Source organism: Rhamphochromis longiceps, linkage group LG12, assembly GCF_057381845.1.
Source record: "Rhamphochromis longiceps isolate RC_006_pf linkage group LG12, R_longiceps_female_GT1.1, whole genome shotgun sequence".
NCBI lineage: Eukaryota > Metazoa > Chordata > Actinopteri > Cichliformes > Cichlidae > Rhamphochromis > Rhamphochromis longiceps.
This window is the reverse complement of record NC_140568.1, coordinates 3,055,930-3,072,074: the sequence shown is the minus strand read 5'-3', so window position 1 is coordinate 3,072,074 and position 16,145 is coordinate 3,055,930. Positions and strand designations below refer to the sequence as shown.

At 38.9% G+C, this 16,145-nt stretch overlaps 1 protein-coding gene across 1 annotated transcript; it reads right to left on the bottom strand.

Moving 5' to 3' along the window:
• Positions 1–5,250: 5,250 nt before the first annotated feature.
• arrdc1a (arrestin domain containing 1a) lies at positions 5,251–16,004 on the bottom strand. Its single transcript, XM_085424347.1, has 8 exons — positions 15,799–16,004; positions 12,781–12,891; positions 12,480–12,530; positions 9,826–9,980; positions 9,126–9,308; positions 8,408–8,584; positions 7,433–7,967; positions 5,251–6,306 (listed from the first exon to the last, which is right to left on the bottom strand). The coding sequence occupies exons 1-8, from the start codon at positions 15,914–15,916 to the stop codon at positions 6,269–6,271; spliced, it is 1,368 nt and encodes a 455-aa protein (XP_085280473.1). The 5' UTR covers positions 15,917–16,004; the 3' UTR covers positions 5,251–6,268.
• Positions 16,005–16,145: the final 141 nt, after the last annotated feature.

Here is a 16,145-nt window from a genome sequence, read left to right as displayed (position 1 = left end):
TCTGCAGAAACTCTCTGATGACTCTGCCATTGTGGGCTGTATCAGACGGACAGGAGGAGGAGGAGTGCAGGAGTGTGGTGGACAGCTTTGTTGAGTGGTGTGAGCTAAACCATCTACAACTTAACATCACAAAGACAAAGGAACTGATCATGGACTTTAGGAAGCAGGCTCCTCCTCCTCCCCCTGTCACCATCAGAGGGGCTGATGTAGAGATCCTGGAGGACTACCGGTACCTGGGGGTACACTTGGACTGTAAACTGGACTGGACCAAGAACACCAATGCTGTCTTTAAAAAAGGGCAGAGTCGGCTTTTCCTACTGAGGCGGCTCAGGTCCTTTAATGTTTGTAGGAAAATGCTGACCATGTTTATCACTCTGTGGTAAAGAGTGTTGTGTTCTTTGCAGCTGTGTGCTGGGGCAGTGGGGTGAAGACAGCCGATGCCAACAGGCTGAACAAACCGATTAAAAAGGCTGGTTCTGTCCTGGGTGTCAGACTGGACCTAGAGGAGGTGTCTGTGAGGAGAATGCTAAAAAAGCTTCTTTGTATCATGGACAACCCCGCCCACCACATGCACGCCTCCATGATGAACCATCAGAGCACACGCAGCAAAAGACTCATTGCCCCGAAATGCAGAACTGACCAGTGGTCAATGCAAACAGTGCTGAAGCACCCCCCAAAATGGGCTAAAATCGCCCCTGCCAGGTACCAAAGCAAATCATTCGGTACAAATAATGTAAATATGACGGTGAATCACGAAAGATTGATATCAAACTGATCACTTGACCCATATTACGTTACTTGCTCTTCGAATGAATCAACAAATGGCGAAATGAAAAGCCGAACAACAACAAAGCTGTTTCTTTAGAGAGTCTCAGCTTACATGTGTTTATTTCATATTTTCAGTTGTTTCCCTCCACGGCTAAACAAAGCGTTTCAGTTATGTACTGATGAACACAACAATGGACATAAGGAGCTTCTTTCAAAGAAAAAACTCAGGTAGATGTTATTTTATATATTATGCTTTGTATGTTGTTCAGTATATTTCTATGCAAAACAAGAGGAACTTCAGTACACAGCAGGATATTCACAGCTGAAACCAGATATTTACACTTTAGGGAAAAAACATAAAACCAATTTTTTTTTACTGTACAACATCAATTTAGAGTAAACTTGTTTTGTTTTAGATAAATAAATATTGAAATATCTTTTGAATTAGTTTAATGTCAGAATAAAGAGAGACAGAGCTTCTATTTTTATCACTTTCATCAAATTTAGGAGCACATGTACACTAAGTTTAATGTTAATTAATAAGAAAACTGCAGACGATTCCATTCTGAGCTGAAGAAGCTTCTGATAGGTTCGTAGAGTCCATGTGAGTAAACTGGTGGCACAGCTGTGGATGCATACAAGGCAAAACACAGAGCCTGTTTCTGTGACATGGGAACATCAAGAGATGTCAACAAAACACCAGGAAGAGAACTGTGGAGCTCCATAAGTGTGGCTCAGTTTGAATACAATTTGGTGCCATTTACAATTAAGAAATACAGATTTTCTCTCTTTACTCTTAAATTTAACAAATGTTTTTTATATTTATCAATCTAAACAAAAATAAACATTTAGTCTGATTTGATGTTACAATTAAAAAAGTGTTTGTGTTTTGATCTGAAGAGTTTGTAAATATCTGGTTTCCACTGTATATTTGATGATTGTCAGCACAAAGAGGGAGAGAGAGGAACAGAGAGAGATGGAATAAGAGCAGGTGAGGTCAGATGGTTGTTTGCCAAAACTCATCAGAACATGTATCTCGTACCTAGTGTTTCTTTTTAGATACCATTTGTTACTTTTCAAATTCTATATTTATTAAGTTCTGCAGGCTTGTTTGCACAACAAGGATAAATAATTATATAAACTTTTCTCAATCTAAATATTGTACTTTGGTAGAATTAAAAAATAAGTATAGTGCAAGTTTATGATGATTTTAGTGCTGCTATCATCTAGTTCTGATTCTGGTTCTGTCTTGGTTAAGTCCTCAGTAGTCCTGATTTTGAACTGTTGTAGTCCTGTTTTAATTCAGGATCAGTTCTGGGTCTGGTTGAATTGGGGTTTAGTCTGCGTGTCTGGATACAGCTCTGATTTTGTTCTGCCTTGCTGCTTAATTAAAAACTAGTTTTACTGCCTTACTTTCAGTTAATGTATTTTGTTTTGCACTATGCATATTTTATATGCCATTAGGTAATTTATTGTGAAAATTCTCATGTAGGAACTATTGTACTGCATGTTGGTCCCACTGGTGCACCTGAGGGAGATGCACGCCCATGTTGATGTGTGAGCATGGCAAGTTGAAGCAAGAGAAGCCAATTTAATTCAGAGAAAGTTGTTTCTTAAAAGTATCTGTAAAGTGCTCATTTCTGCCTCAAAGCATGGCTCAGCCAGCGAGGTATGTTTGTATGTTATATAGATCATTTTATGTCTTTATTTCACTTGTCTTACTATTTCATTGAATTTTATGTTATGTTTTAGTTCGACGGTGGTGTAGTTTGTGATCAAGGTGAAGCTGTAACAACCCCAAGACCTTACAACTAACATTAAAGCCAACTTCATGCCATCAGTAAAAGATGAAGTCATTCTTTTTTAAACAAAACTCAAAACACAGCCACAGTCATTTCTGACCCCCATCCCACATGCATACGACCCTTTAGGGCTAAGCCCCAGGTGTATAAAATGTCTGGCTCTGCCTATGGAGTCAACAGTATCCATGACACACAACGTAACGTTTGATAATGTGCCGTGCGCTAAAGCATCAGCTCTAAGAGCCGTGCTTAGAGAGCGCTTTGTAGTGAATCAGAAGAATAGACTCCCATTGAGCGAGAGCCGGCTCCTCACTTAATTTCCTTTGGCTGCTCAGCTCTCACACAGTGGCTCAGCTATGCTCCAATCCCTTCATATTGTGGCCAATTATATGCGAGGATATAGGATAATATCATTATGTGAAAAACAGAGGGTGAGAGAGAGGAGGGCTGTGCATCGCAAAAATACATAAATATGGCTGACACCCGTAAACGAAGCAGCATCTGGCTGCAGTTTAAAGACTTTTTTGTCTGAGTCTTGGTCTCCATACCCTCTGGTCTTGGTATTGTCTTGGTCTCTTGACTACAAGTCTACTGCTATCACACTCTTTAATTCATCCACTTAGGTCAGATCCACAAATGTGGAACAGAATTAATCACACCACAATGCACCATGTACACCATGACATATTTGAAGACATACTCGTCCTTTTAGATTTATATGTATAGTTATATCTCTATATTTATCTTAATATTTACGTATCATAACTCTGTTTCCACACTCATTTTGAATGAGTGCTTGATGTTTGTTGTATATTTGCTGCTATAACAACTCAATTACCCTCTGGGATTAATAAGGTTTCTCTGATTCTGATTGCACAAAGTGGATGGGATAGGAGGATGACTACCTTGTTATTCCTCAACTTCACTCCAAATCAGTAACTATAGTTAGAACTTGGACACAACTGGAGGTTCCAACAGAATAATGATCCCAAACACAAATCAAAACTGGTTTATTTAACATTAAGATTCTGCAATGGCTTCAAAGCTCCAACCTCAGCTGCATTGAAAAGTTGTGGACTGCTCTCCAAATCTGTGCCTCAAAACTACCCAAGAGTGGTCAAATATCTGTTCGAAATTTTACCAGAAGCTTGTTAATGGCAACAAGAAGGGTTAGGTCGAGATGGACATTTAACCAAATATTAGTGGTTAACATTTGGTTAAATGTTAAACATTATTTGAGCCTGTATGTACAATTTTGACAAAATGAAATTCTTTTTTTCCGAAGTTATTAAAAATAGAGGCTTTACAAACATTCCACCCTGTAAAAAGATTCATCTCCAATATACTTCAATAAAGTAATTGAAGATGGATGACAAAAAAAAAAACTGGGGTCAACCATCCAATGAACAGTTCACAAGAGTTGAAGTAAACGTGTGCAGTTAGGGTGGGGATTGGGTTGAGTTGAATGTCAGGGGTTATTTGTGACAGAAGGCTATCAGCTAGAGAGAAAGGAAAAGCTTACAAGATGGTAGTGAGACCTGCTATGGTATAGTTTAGAGATGATGGAAGTTCTTGGGAGTTACAAGATTAGAAGTGAGTATCAAAGGAACGGCTTGGGTTGAGTGGGTTAAAGACAAAGCTAAAGAAGAAAGGTTGTACATGTCCAAACAATCCTAAAGGATAGGGTTGGTGTGATAGAAGATTCTAGAGATGGGGTGAAAATTAGCCGGTCTCACTACCATCTTGTAAGCCTTTCCTGTAGTAATTCTTAAAGAGAGCAGCCAAAAGAAGATTGTAACTTTAATATTATTTTATAGTTTAAAAAGAGGTTTCAAGGCATCTGTTGAGCAGTTAGTGGTTGAGCCCTTCCTGATTTTCTTGTTTGCCACATTTTAGATCATTAAACAAATGTAAATATTAGACAAAGATAACAAAGAAAACCAACTGGTTCGTAACCTCAAGCTGAACCACACTTGGTTTTTTTACAGCAGAACAATGATCCAAAACACACCAGCAAGTCCACCTCTGAATGGCTCAAAAACCAAATGAAGACTGGAGTGGCCAAAATTCCTCCACAGAACTGTAAAAGACTCATTGCCAGTTATTGCAGTTTAGGGGGCACACAGGGGTTTCGATTTGTCCCCTTAATGTTAATTACATTCATTTGAAAACTGCATTTTGGGTTCACTTGTGTTATTTCGATTTATTTATTTTTGGGGGGCCTTGGGTCAGACTGGGTCATCTGCTCACCCACTGAGCTAAACTGAAACTAAATGTGTTTAATGATCTGAAATATGTAAATGTGACAAACATACATAAAAATATCAGTAAGGAGACAAACACTTTCACACCACTGTATATTAAGAATCATGAAACACACACACAAAACAAAAAAAAAAAAAAAAACCTTTACAAAGTGTTCCCAAAAACCTTCAGTGGCACATGAAACTCCAGGTTTTTGGCAGCCAGTAATAACAAAAACAAAAAGCAATGGGACATGCTCACTCTGCCTCAAACTCTACACTGCACTTAGGCAAAAAACAAACAGATGGACTCTGTCAGGCTTTTAGCAGGAATATAGGCAAGTTAGCAAGTGGTGGGTGAAAATGACCGGCTAGTGTAACTGCATTCCTTTAAAAAAGGTCTTAAAAATGCTTAATGAGTCTTAAGTATGACACAATTTATGGGTTTCACAGGTTTATTAGAATCCAAACAGTAGTTGGAAGTTGGAACAATAAATAAATGGGCTTTCAGCATGCTCAAGTGATTCAACAAAGATATATGAAGACAAATCTCAAGTGTTATTCATTATGAAGGCCCAAATATAGCATCAGGTCACACCTGCCTTATTGTGGAACAACTAAAAGGCACATACAGAACCAACATATAATGTAGGTGACATACATGCAGTAGTGAAAAAGAAGGAATACACAACCCCATTGGTCATTTACTTTTATGTCCTACAGCACAAGACATGAAAGTAAATGCCTCAACAGATGGAGATCTGGCTAAACGCCACCATATCATGTCCTCACAGAGCTACATGTAGACCGCTTACAAAAGGAAGTGCTCGTTTAACACAATCACACATCAGCAAACTGATTAAAAGCATATTAAAACAAAACCCTTTCTGAACAAAGCATTTCAAGAAAATAAGGCGACATCTGTTTCATTTCAAATCCTACAGTTTAAATTTGGAATGACATCAACATAATTAAATTCTGGACTTGTTTTCAATTATTATATTCTAAAAAACTAACATGACATCACAGATGCTATTTAAGGTATTTTTAATAACCCACAATTTAAAACTAAATAGTGTACAACCAAGTAAAATGCAGCTTCTCTCTCCTTTCATTCAATGTGCTAAAAGCATATCAAATCTGGTTTTTGGTGGTGACTTGCTGCAGAAAGGATTCCTCCTTTGATAACTGAAGACACTTGTTCACCGGGCAGCCACTTTTGATCACTTTATCAAAAAAATGATTTCTAAAAGCGTAAAGTAAAAATCCGCTCATTACACCAGGATACACTAGGTTTCATGTGGATTGTGAATGTCTCTCTCTTTTTTTAACTTTTTAAAATGACAGGGCTCTTATATTAGAAATGCGGCAACATTACACATGAACTTCGCCTCAACATTTTGTTGAATATCAGTTAATTGTTAGTCGTTCCTGGTTTCTTCTTCTTTGTCCATATCATGTGTTGCAGCTCGCATTGTAAGAAGGAGGAGCCTCTGAAACACACACACCATCAATCCAACTGGTTAATATTTAAACACTGTTAAATACCACACTTTATATATTGCCACAAAACAAGCAGTATGAGCTAGGTCCTTGTATTCCAGTTGACTTTGTTCAATCGGAATACACTCTTGTTTGGACCACATTAGTAGCTGTGGTTCTTCTGATGGATCAAATTACTGCACCTATTTTCACAGCATGAAGCTAGTTGGGTAACTAGACTTTATCCCGCAACTGGACTTTCCTATATGTGAATTTGTAGAGCCAATCAATCTCCTATTAATTTCCTTAAGAGTACTGCTGTGGGGAAGAGCTGCATTGATTCTGCAAAGAGCCACACCCATGGGATTGCTGAGCAACACCACTAACACCTTGCAGTGACTGTATCACACCAGAAACTTTTACTGAACTAAGTTGGGGTTCATGAGACTCTGTTGTTTCTGGTGAACAGGGATGAGCTGATGATACTTTACAATTAGTAAGCCATTGCATTCCACCAACATGAATTCCTGTTCCAAAGAATTCCATGCAGATTGAGATTTTAAACTGGCTGCCATGCTGCACAAAGGTACAAAACATTCCTACAGACTATCACATAATATGAAGCATGGTGGAGGGATCATCATGGTTTGGGCTGCTTTGCTACCCAGTCTTTCAATCATTAAGGGAACAATAAATTCAAAACTGCAGCAAGAGGTTTTGAAGGCCCCAGAATATCCAGACCAGTTGCTGGTAAAATCATCATACAGCCATCTATTTATGCTTGCCATGACGGCACAGGTAGCCACTGTAGTATTCTCCCAAAAGATAAGCCTTGCTATTGAAACCTCCACATCAATGCTGATATAGGGGAAGAAACCAAAACTGGATGTCAGAGTCCTGCCTTAACCATTAGTGCTGCATGGCCTAGGACTGTTAAATCGAGTCCAAAGTCTAATAAGCAGCTACAGGAACCATTACTTAAGGAACTTCTAGGAATAACTAAGGGTTCATTAAAGTTGTTGCAGTCGATACTGTGAGTAATTACTCAGCGATGAGGCTTGAACCATCGCTGAAGTTTTTAAAAAGTAGAGTCTACTGATTTCTAGAGCAACAGTGGTAGATTGTGTGGCAACTGACCTTTTGGATAATCTGAAGTGCTATAGTCTGGAGGCAGGATCTGTGGTGTTGCCACTGAAGTGGTACCATTCAAAGAGGGGTAAAGACTTGTGGGCCCTGTGGACCCACTAAATTCAGGCCCGTTGGGTGCTGCAGCTGGTCCGACTGGCTGCTGGTTTTGAGGAAAAAAGAGGCCTGGTGCATAACTAAATGCATTGGGTGACACCAGTTGAGACTGCCGCTTGTTTTGGAAGTCCTCATTCATCAAGGCCCCTCCCTCTGCTCCTGGGTGGTACTCAGCTGGAGGAGCGCTGGGGGAATTGTGGGAGGATCCCCTAGAGCGAGGGGCAAGACGAGGAGCAGGTTTTGGGGCTGGACGAGGGGGCAAGGTGGGCGAGGAGGCAGAAATGGATGTGTCTAGTGTTGAGTCAGAGGCTGGTGTATCCTCAGTGGAAGGAGCAGATGCTTTTTTGGAAGGCCGTTGTTTTTTGTCTAATGAGACGTTCCCAATGTGGATGGGTAGTGTCAGCATGACATCAGGAGACTTCAGACACACCTGGTTCATCAGCAGAACAAAAAAGAATGTCGGGTGGTGGAATAGACTCTGATTTTCATTCTTTGTCAATATTAGTGGATGTAAATCTGCTTTGTCAGCTGGTCAAAAGTTTAAATCAGCACAAAAAAAATAAATAAATAAATAAATCACCTTTTTTAGACTATGGGAGCTCTTGGCTCTTAGGGATTACTAGAAATTGCTTGTCACTGACCTGATTATTCAAAACCTTGGCTAAACATTGGGATCATCATTTAAACTGTGTGTGTGTGTGTGTGTGTGTGTGTGTGTGTGTGTGTGTGTGTACACACACACACACAAATAAATAATATAGGTTCTTGCAGCCATCCTCATGCTTACAGTATTGCACATACTACTCATAATTTTTCAGACAGGTAGCAAAGCAATACTGAGTATGTATCAGAGAAGGAATATGAACCTACTTTGACAAAATATTCGATCTTTATAAGCTCACAGCCAGCGAGGGAGGACTGAGGCAGGGGAGGAACAATGATCTGCTCCTTCCACTCCACCTCTTTGCCAGCTTTCACCACGCCTCCCTCCACCTCCGCTATTATTCTCACATCATGGGTCGGCTTCTTCGTCTCATAGGTCACTCTCTGAAAACATACGACTATGGATAGTCAGAAACTGTGATCAGTGTGTTTTGACTGCAAAATACAGCCCAAAGTCAGCGTGTGATCTCACAAATAGGCTTCTGGAAGAATAGTCAAAATTCTCATAAGCACACTTTCAAACATTGTGGAAAGCCTTCCCAGAAGAATTGAAGCTGTAATAGCTACAAAGCCTAGGCCAACATCATATTAGAACCCTATTCATTAAGAATGTCAGTTAAGTTCATATGCATGCAAAGACAGATGAACAAATACTTTTGACATTCAATTAAAATGCCAGAAGGGCCAGTCCTGCTAAATGCGAGCAGGACTGCTAGTAGCTAGCAATAGTAAATTTAGAAACTGTTATTCCTATAGTGTCAGACTCAAGTTTGGTCTTCTGTTGGGTTTATCGACGCAGCAATCATATTTAGAAGATATAGAAAATAAGTTTAAAACATGGATTGTAAGTGTAAAAACATAACACTAAAAGTGAGAAAACTAATACCAGAAGGTAACCAGAGTTAAGGAGATATAAAGTTCCAACCTGCATCAGACTGGCTGCCATGTTGCCAGTGTTCTTCCCAGATTGGTTGTGGATGTTGGCGGTCACCTGAATGATCTCTCCTGGTGTGTAACCCTTCATGTGTGTCTGAGCCCTCAAGACTATTGTGCCAGTTTTCATCAACATGTAGGTGAACTGCTGAGTCACTGCAGATGAGCAGGTTCCCTATATGGGTCATGGCAAAAGACACTTTGAATAGTATAATTGACTTTAAATTAATTTGGTGAATCTAAATGCCAGTAAGTACAAAACAAAGCAAATAACACTCAAACAGTTTCTTGTCTAGTTATTCAAAGGATTAGAATTAACGGTTCACACAAATGCAGAACTCTAGATTCCCCATTTATTGCATTTAGTTGACAACTGCACACCTGCTCTTCATCAGACTCTACCTCCTCCCTGTCCCATTGTTTTCAGCTCTGCACCTGCCCCATGGGATGAGGAAGATGTGCAAGTTCTCTTGTGTTCTTTGTCCAGTTATCCAAAAATCTAGAGTTTGTGGATTCATTGGAACTATTTCTGATAAACAGCAAAGTGTTAGGGTTGGTCCAAGCTCCAAATCAAAAAAACAAAAAAAAAAAAACTTGGCTGTTGTGTGTTTGAACTCTGAAGACTAATTAACTCAATGTTTAGGACCAACCATTCAGGGACTGAATACAGACATACAGCTACAATGTCTCACCCATATATCTGGCACTTCATTCAGGTTCAGAAGGCTTAGCAGGAAGAAAGCTTTCTCTGTGGTGTAGTCCTTGGAAAATCGTGGTGTGTCAATAAAAGCCCTCACTCTGTAAATGATCCTTCCATAGATGCCTTCAAAAGACGTTGGAGCAGTGGCTGTGGGGAAGAAGTGAACTGTGTTAGTTTGTAGTTATACAGTAGTGTGAACTACAGTTTTTAAAAGAGTTACAGTTTTTGCAGAAAGAGTGAAGAGCACCCAGGAGCAGGGATATTTTTTCCTCAGGCGGCCACAATATTAGTAATCTGTCATTTTAGATTTAAATCCTTTTAATGTCTGGAAGGGATGTTTGAGTAACTCCTCTAAAATGTGTTAACCCTCAAGTAACACACTTATTGAACATGAAGACTATAAAGACTTGTTGAAGAATGTAGGGACCAAAAGAAAACATTGTGAGAATAAATACTCAAGTAAAATACAGATACCTCAGAACAAAGTAATTGTACTTTGTGCTGTGTTTAATTAACCTACATGTACAGCTGTGCTTTAAAACATTGTAAAAATGTAACCACTCCGCTTTCTGTTTGTGTTTTTGTCTATAAAGTAGTATAAGACATGGTTTCAGTCAACACTAACTCCAGTCCTTTAACTCATTCACTGCCAGCCATTGGCAGTGAATGAGTTAAACCCATTGACTCATTCACTGCCATTGACGGCTATAGACGTCAATGGCAGTGAATGAGTGAAGCTGTATAGTTCTGATACTGTGTGCATGAACAGTAATAACAGTAATATTGGTAGTAGCATAACTTGCAGGGAAAAAACTAACTACCTATTTTGGGGCACCAACATTTGAAATAGCTTTCACTGGATTTGACTGACACAGTCCAGGGAGTTTTTATGTCCGAGCCGCTGAACTGAATTTAAAGCTATAATCCATCCAGATTAATTCCAAAATAGCTGCTGAGTTTTGACACCTTTTCCCAAAAGAACTATGATATTAATTTATAAAGTATAGAGCTCTTCTCTTTATTAACCTTCCAAATCTTGACAAATACAGAAACAAACCAAAAAACAAACAAACAAAAACTTCGTAGGCACCTGCCAGCACTCTAGGAGTGAAAGCAAACAAGCTTAATGATTCATATCAGATTCACAAAAACTGGCTTGACTGGTTCTGAGTTTCTGTGATCCTAGCTACATTACATAAAAGGCTTCTTGTCTTGTCTGCATGTCATCTTGCAGACATGCACCTACACAATGACTAAACACTTTTGCCTGTGTTCTATTGTGTGACAGCCAAAACAAATCAAGACAATGTATAGAAAGGAAGTCAAGTATTTTATTTCAGGCAACAGTTTTGGCACTGAATAAAAAGTTAACAAGTCTTCAAATGGTGATACTAAAATATTTCCTCATTATTCAACTGTCTCGTCATCTTTATGCACAGTTATCTTAAGAGTCCATAACAATTAATGGTGTAATCAGGGAGTTCTCTCAAAGATTGCATTGTTATGAGTCAGTGGAACAAACTGTATACTGCTGACGTCACAGTAACCATTACAGGGATGGTAGTGGAAAGCATCCACCAGTCTCTTCTTAGTTAGACACCATCATGGCACCTCATTCAACTCATGTATACGCTCTGCAATTTTGGCCCGTTCCAGAGAAAAGATGACTGATGGCAGGCTATAAGGGCCAAATTATCTGTTGTGGTGGCCCCAAAACGAGAACTGTTGCAATTGCCTTATCACTACTGATGGACAAAATTCTGACAGCGCCAAAGATTTAGAGTGACCTTATCTCACAGCGTCAGTGCTGCCCAGCATACCTATGTCAGTGACGCAGTCAAGACTCACGACTACACTGTTGTTTTTCAACACAACACTGAAAAATGAACAACCCAAAGCCTTGCTGAAGATCAAATAGTCAGGCAAAAATGTAAAAACAGAAGAAGAGGCTAATAAAAGGAACAAATTTCTGAGCAGGTTGTAAACAAAGAATCAATTTGATCTCTTAACCACTTTATCTGGAGGTTAAACTAAAACCACCCCAACCATCATGAGAAATAACCCTTCACTAGCGGTGTGCGGATTGATATTGAAATATCGATTCTTCCAATACCAGTAATTTATGCTCGAAAATAGATTCTCATATTAAAATATCACCATTTTAGTACTTTGGGGTAAATTTGTAGTTTTTCATTAACAGGAACACAGTGGAAAGAAACTACATCATTGGGATTATCTAAATTGGAAGGAACTACCTCCTCTTACGCGTGCGCACTCACAATGGCTGAGCGTAAACAAAGTCATGTGTGGACGTATTTTACCTCCACAAACAGCCAAGACGCGATGATGATACATGTGGCAAGAAAGTGAGGTGCTGTGGCAACACCACTAACCTCGTCAAACATGTCAGAGTAAATCATATCACAGAATATGACGAGCGTATGTTGAGGCGAACTGACGAGACAACAAAAGCATGCATATTGTGTGTGTGTGTGTGTGTGTGTGTACACACACATATATTTTTAACATTTTGGGAGGAAAAGAAAACCAGTCCCATCCTCACAACATGCCAGAACATGTCTGACAGACTGGGAAATGAAAGGGGAAAATAAACACATGCAAAAATATCCCATCAACTTCACCTACCTGGTATGAGAAACTTGAAGGGAAATGTGTGCATTCCCTCTTTCAGGGTACCTATTTGGGACACAAAGCACAAATAAAATCCTTTGATGGAAACAGTAACAGTTGCTCTGTTGTTTCCAAACAGTCAGATATGCCTCAAGGCTGCAGTGGAAAATGAGAAGTTGTAATCTTCACATATTGTCACATTGACCAGTTCCATTTGCAAATTTGTCTCAATTATCACAACAAACCATCTCACAAGGAAGTATTTTGTGGACACTGGACATTTGCACACGGTTTTAATTAGCATTTGGAAGCACACCTTTGTCTGCCACTGAGATCGTGCTGTTGAAGTACTGCTCCTCCATCGTCCATGCTGTGTCATTGAACTTATTGGTGATGCCGCAGAAACCATTGCAGTTCACTTTGATAGCTGCAGATAAGAAAATACACAAGTTTAACTACAGACGATTCGTAGTAGCCACAGCAGGAAACACTTTTCGTAATCAGTCTTTTCCTCAAGGGTGTGTTATTGGTCTGTTTAATGGCATATTGCTCCAGATTTATACAACATCAATATGTGCAAAAGACCTGTAATAAACACCCTTCAGGAGAGTTTAGGATGCATTATTTGATTTGGGAAATAGCCTAAGCCAGCTAATGTTTTGTAACAAAAACAGACCAAAAACAAATTACTGGTCAAAAGTATAAAGAAAGCTTGACTTTATACTGAAAACCATAAAATGCTTGAACCAGATTTTCACCAGATTAGGAAAGGCAGCCAAATATTCCACAACATTGTATTGTTCCTACAGTCTACTGTTGGTCAAAGTCTGAAGGTTATTCAACTAGTCTGAATGCTTTATTACGGTTTTAATGTAATCCTTCATTAACAGAAACAAAGGTAACATTACATAAAATCCAGGTCCTACATTCTATGAACATAAAAAAATACCCCAGCTTTACAGCTACAATGTTAGACAAATTTGTTTCCATTTTGTTCATACATCATTACTTATTTAAGCCGTTTTGTGCTGTTGGTGTCTTTGGAGAACCATCTCGATTGAAAAATGATCTAACAAGTAATATGGTTTGTTAAAATAATGACTTACCAAGAAGTTTGGGCTTCAGCTTTTGTGATTAAAGTTTTAGAATTGAGTTATGGTGTCTATTACTGAATGCCAATTAAATTTCACGTGTTTCAGCATATGCTCAAAATAAAGGCACATCTACCTCTGAAAGAACATACCAGCAACAATAATACCTGCTAATAATGTCCAGGACCTACAATGTGGTGATGTTTGTCCAGAAATTAAATGGTTGACATCAAGGTAAGAATGTCCATCTTTTCAATACAGTCTGTGGTCTAAATACATGTTGTTATATTCCCAATTTTAAGTCACATAAAAATGTTCAAAATGTTCTCAGTAACACATTTGAGTTAACAGCAATAGAAGAAAGCACACTGCTATAATGATGGCATCACATGAACAGAATGAAGAGCGCCAAAAACGTTTAGAATATTAAACACAACCTTTACCAGTCTCAAGAAATCCCAAAACAGAACAAAACATGTGAAAAGTTGTTTGTAGGTTCTTCAATAAACTGGCTGTTTAAGTGAATAGTGGTGAGTGAAACTAAGATTTTTATTGCAGTGTTAATATTTTTCAGTGGCACGTCTCATCACAGTACTTAAAATAGTTTAATATACCATTAGTATTTTAAACGGTGAAACTGTAGCATGTAGCATAAGAGATCTTGAGCCGACAGTCCGACCAGCTTTACCTGAAGAGGAATGTAAACAGACCAGAGGCCTCGCAAGCATTCAAAGTAACAAAACACAAAGACGCCACTCAGCAGGTTGAGAGCTACAAAGAGTAGAAGAAACCTTTCCCTTGCAATCTGCATTCAAATGTGTTACCTTTTATTGTCCTTGTTGACACAGTAGAACCTTTGAGATGTTAAATATCCCAAATAAGAAGAATGAATAAGTGCATTCAGATGGATGAGATGTTGCTTTTACAGCAATCTGGACAATGACACTCACTTTTCCTGTTTCAAGTTTCATTTTGGTCTCTTGATGACAGTCTTAAGTATGTTTAAATGTACAGTCTGACTATACAACACTACAAAATAAATAAAACAGCAGAACCAATTAGACACTGCTCAACGCCAGTGCATTACTTTAGAGCAGGGGTGTCAAACTCAAATACACAGTGGGCCAAAATTCAAAACTGGAACAAAGTCGCGGGCTAACATTAATATTTACTGAAATATATTTATTCCTCCAGATATAAGAATGAATCTTTTCTTATGGACTCAAACACGTTTTGCTGAAAAACTGAATATGGAACAAGCAAAGCTTAATACTAAACAATATATATATTAGCTGTATAATAGTAGGCCAGCTCTGATAGTAATTTGGTATGGCTTCGCGGGCCAAATGTAATTAGGCTGCGGGCCAAATTTGGCCCGCGGGCCAGAGTTTGACACCTATGCTTTAGAGGGTCCCTTCAGAGAGGGGGGCCTTGACACAGAGCCAAAACTGGAATAAGGCAGCAAAGTGATAGAGTATTTAGTACAGTCGCCTCACAAAAATGTCCCTGGTTAAAATCCTGGCTGGTGCTTTTCTTTGGGGACTCTGATGCCTGTGTGGGTTTCCTCAAGTTAGTTTTCACCAAAGCCAAGCATGTTAGGTTAATTAGTCATTTTAGATTGAATATGAATGTCGGGTAGGTAAAGAGAGGTGTATAGAATACAGTGCTGCAATAATGTATAATTAAACTCATTTTCTGAGCTAATCTTTCAACTTTTAACTAAACTTAATCTACACGTAACATAAAAACAGTAGGAAATCTATGCTTATAAAGCTGAGTAGGACTGAGGAGTTGAACTAAGAATCATGTTAAACAAATTATAAACTATCAAAACAGAATATTTACATAGTCCAAAATCCAGGTATTTTGCTGTAATTTAATGAAAGACCGTCAATTTGTGTTTTGGATAGTTTGGGAAATTGGGATAAAACATTGAACCAAGTGTTACAAAACACAGAAGCAAATTTCCCATTAGGCCTCATTAAACATTTTCCATTGAATCAGTGTGCAGAGCTACACCGCGGTAAACGGCCAATGAAAAATCATATGCAAGTTTTAGAACCACAAACACAGAACACCACAGGATGGCTTTTCAACCTCTGAGTGATCTTCAAATAGGAGAAGTTATTTCTAAAACCAGGCGTGGGAACGGTGTAGGAATTACGACTCGTTACCAAATCAACTCACTTCCTCGTTTCTCGAGGTCGACGTTTTCCCACCTGTTGAGCGCAGATGGCTCTTACCTTTACACTGCAGCTGTTGGCCCAGTTTTACTGTCACGGTTCCAGAGATGGACTCTCCCGGACTGTACACTTCTTTGTTTTTCTCAAAGGCAATCTTAAACTCCTGAAGCTTTCCCATTTTCTCACCCGACGTAATGCGAAACAAGACTGAAATCACCTGTGCGCACAGGCGACAGCACACACTTTTACCTCCTCGTCCCCACCCCTTTTAGTGACGTCATGTTCACCGGACAAACGTTACATAAAAGACTGCTTTTTCAGGCGTATTAATAACGAAGTTGTCTCTTAGCATATCTCTTAGCATAAAACAAGTAAAGTTTTCCAATGTTTCATTTTCTTTGCCTAGT

Coding starts and splice junctions, on each gene's coding strand:
- arrdc1a (XM_085424347.1), bottom strand. CDS start 15,916: ATGGGAAAGCTTCAGGAGTTTAAGATTGCCTTTGAGAAAAACAAAGAA. Junction 9,309..9,825: donor ATGAAGTGCCAGATATATGG/GTGAGACATTGT, acceptor TGACCCATATAG/GGAACCTGCTCATCTGCAGT. Junction 6,307..7,432: donor CACTTCAGATTATCCAAAAG/GTCAGTTGCCAC, acceptor TGTGTGTTTCAG/AGGCTCCTCCTTCTTACAAT.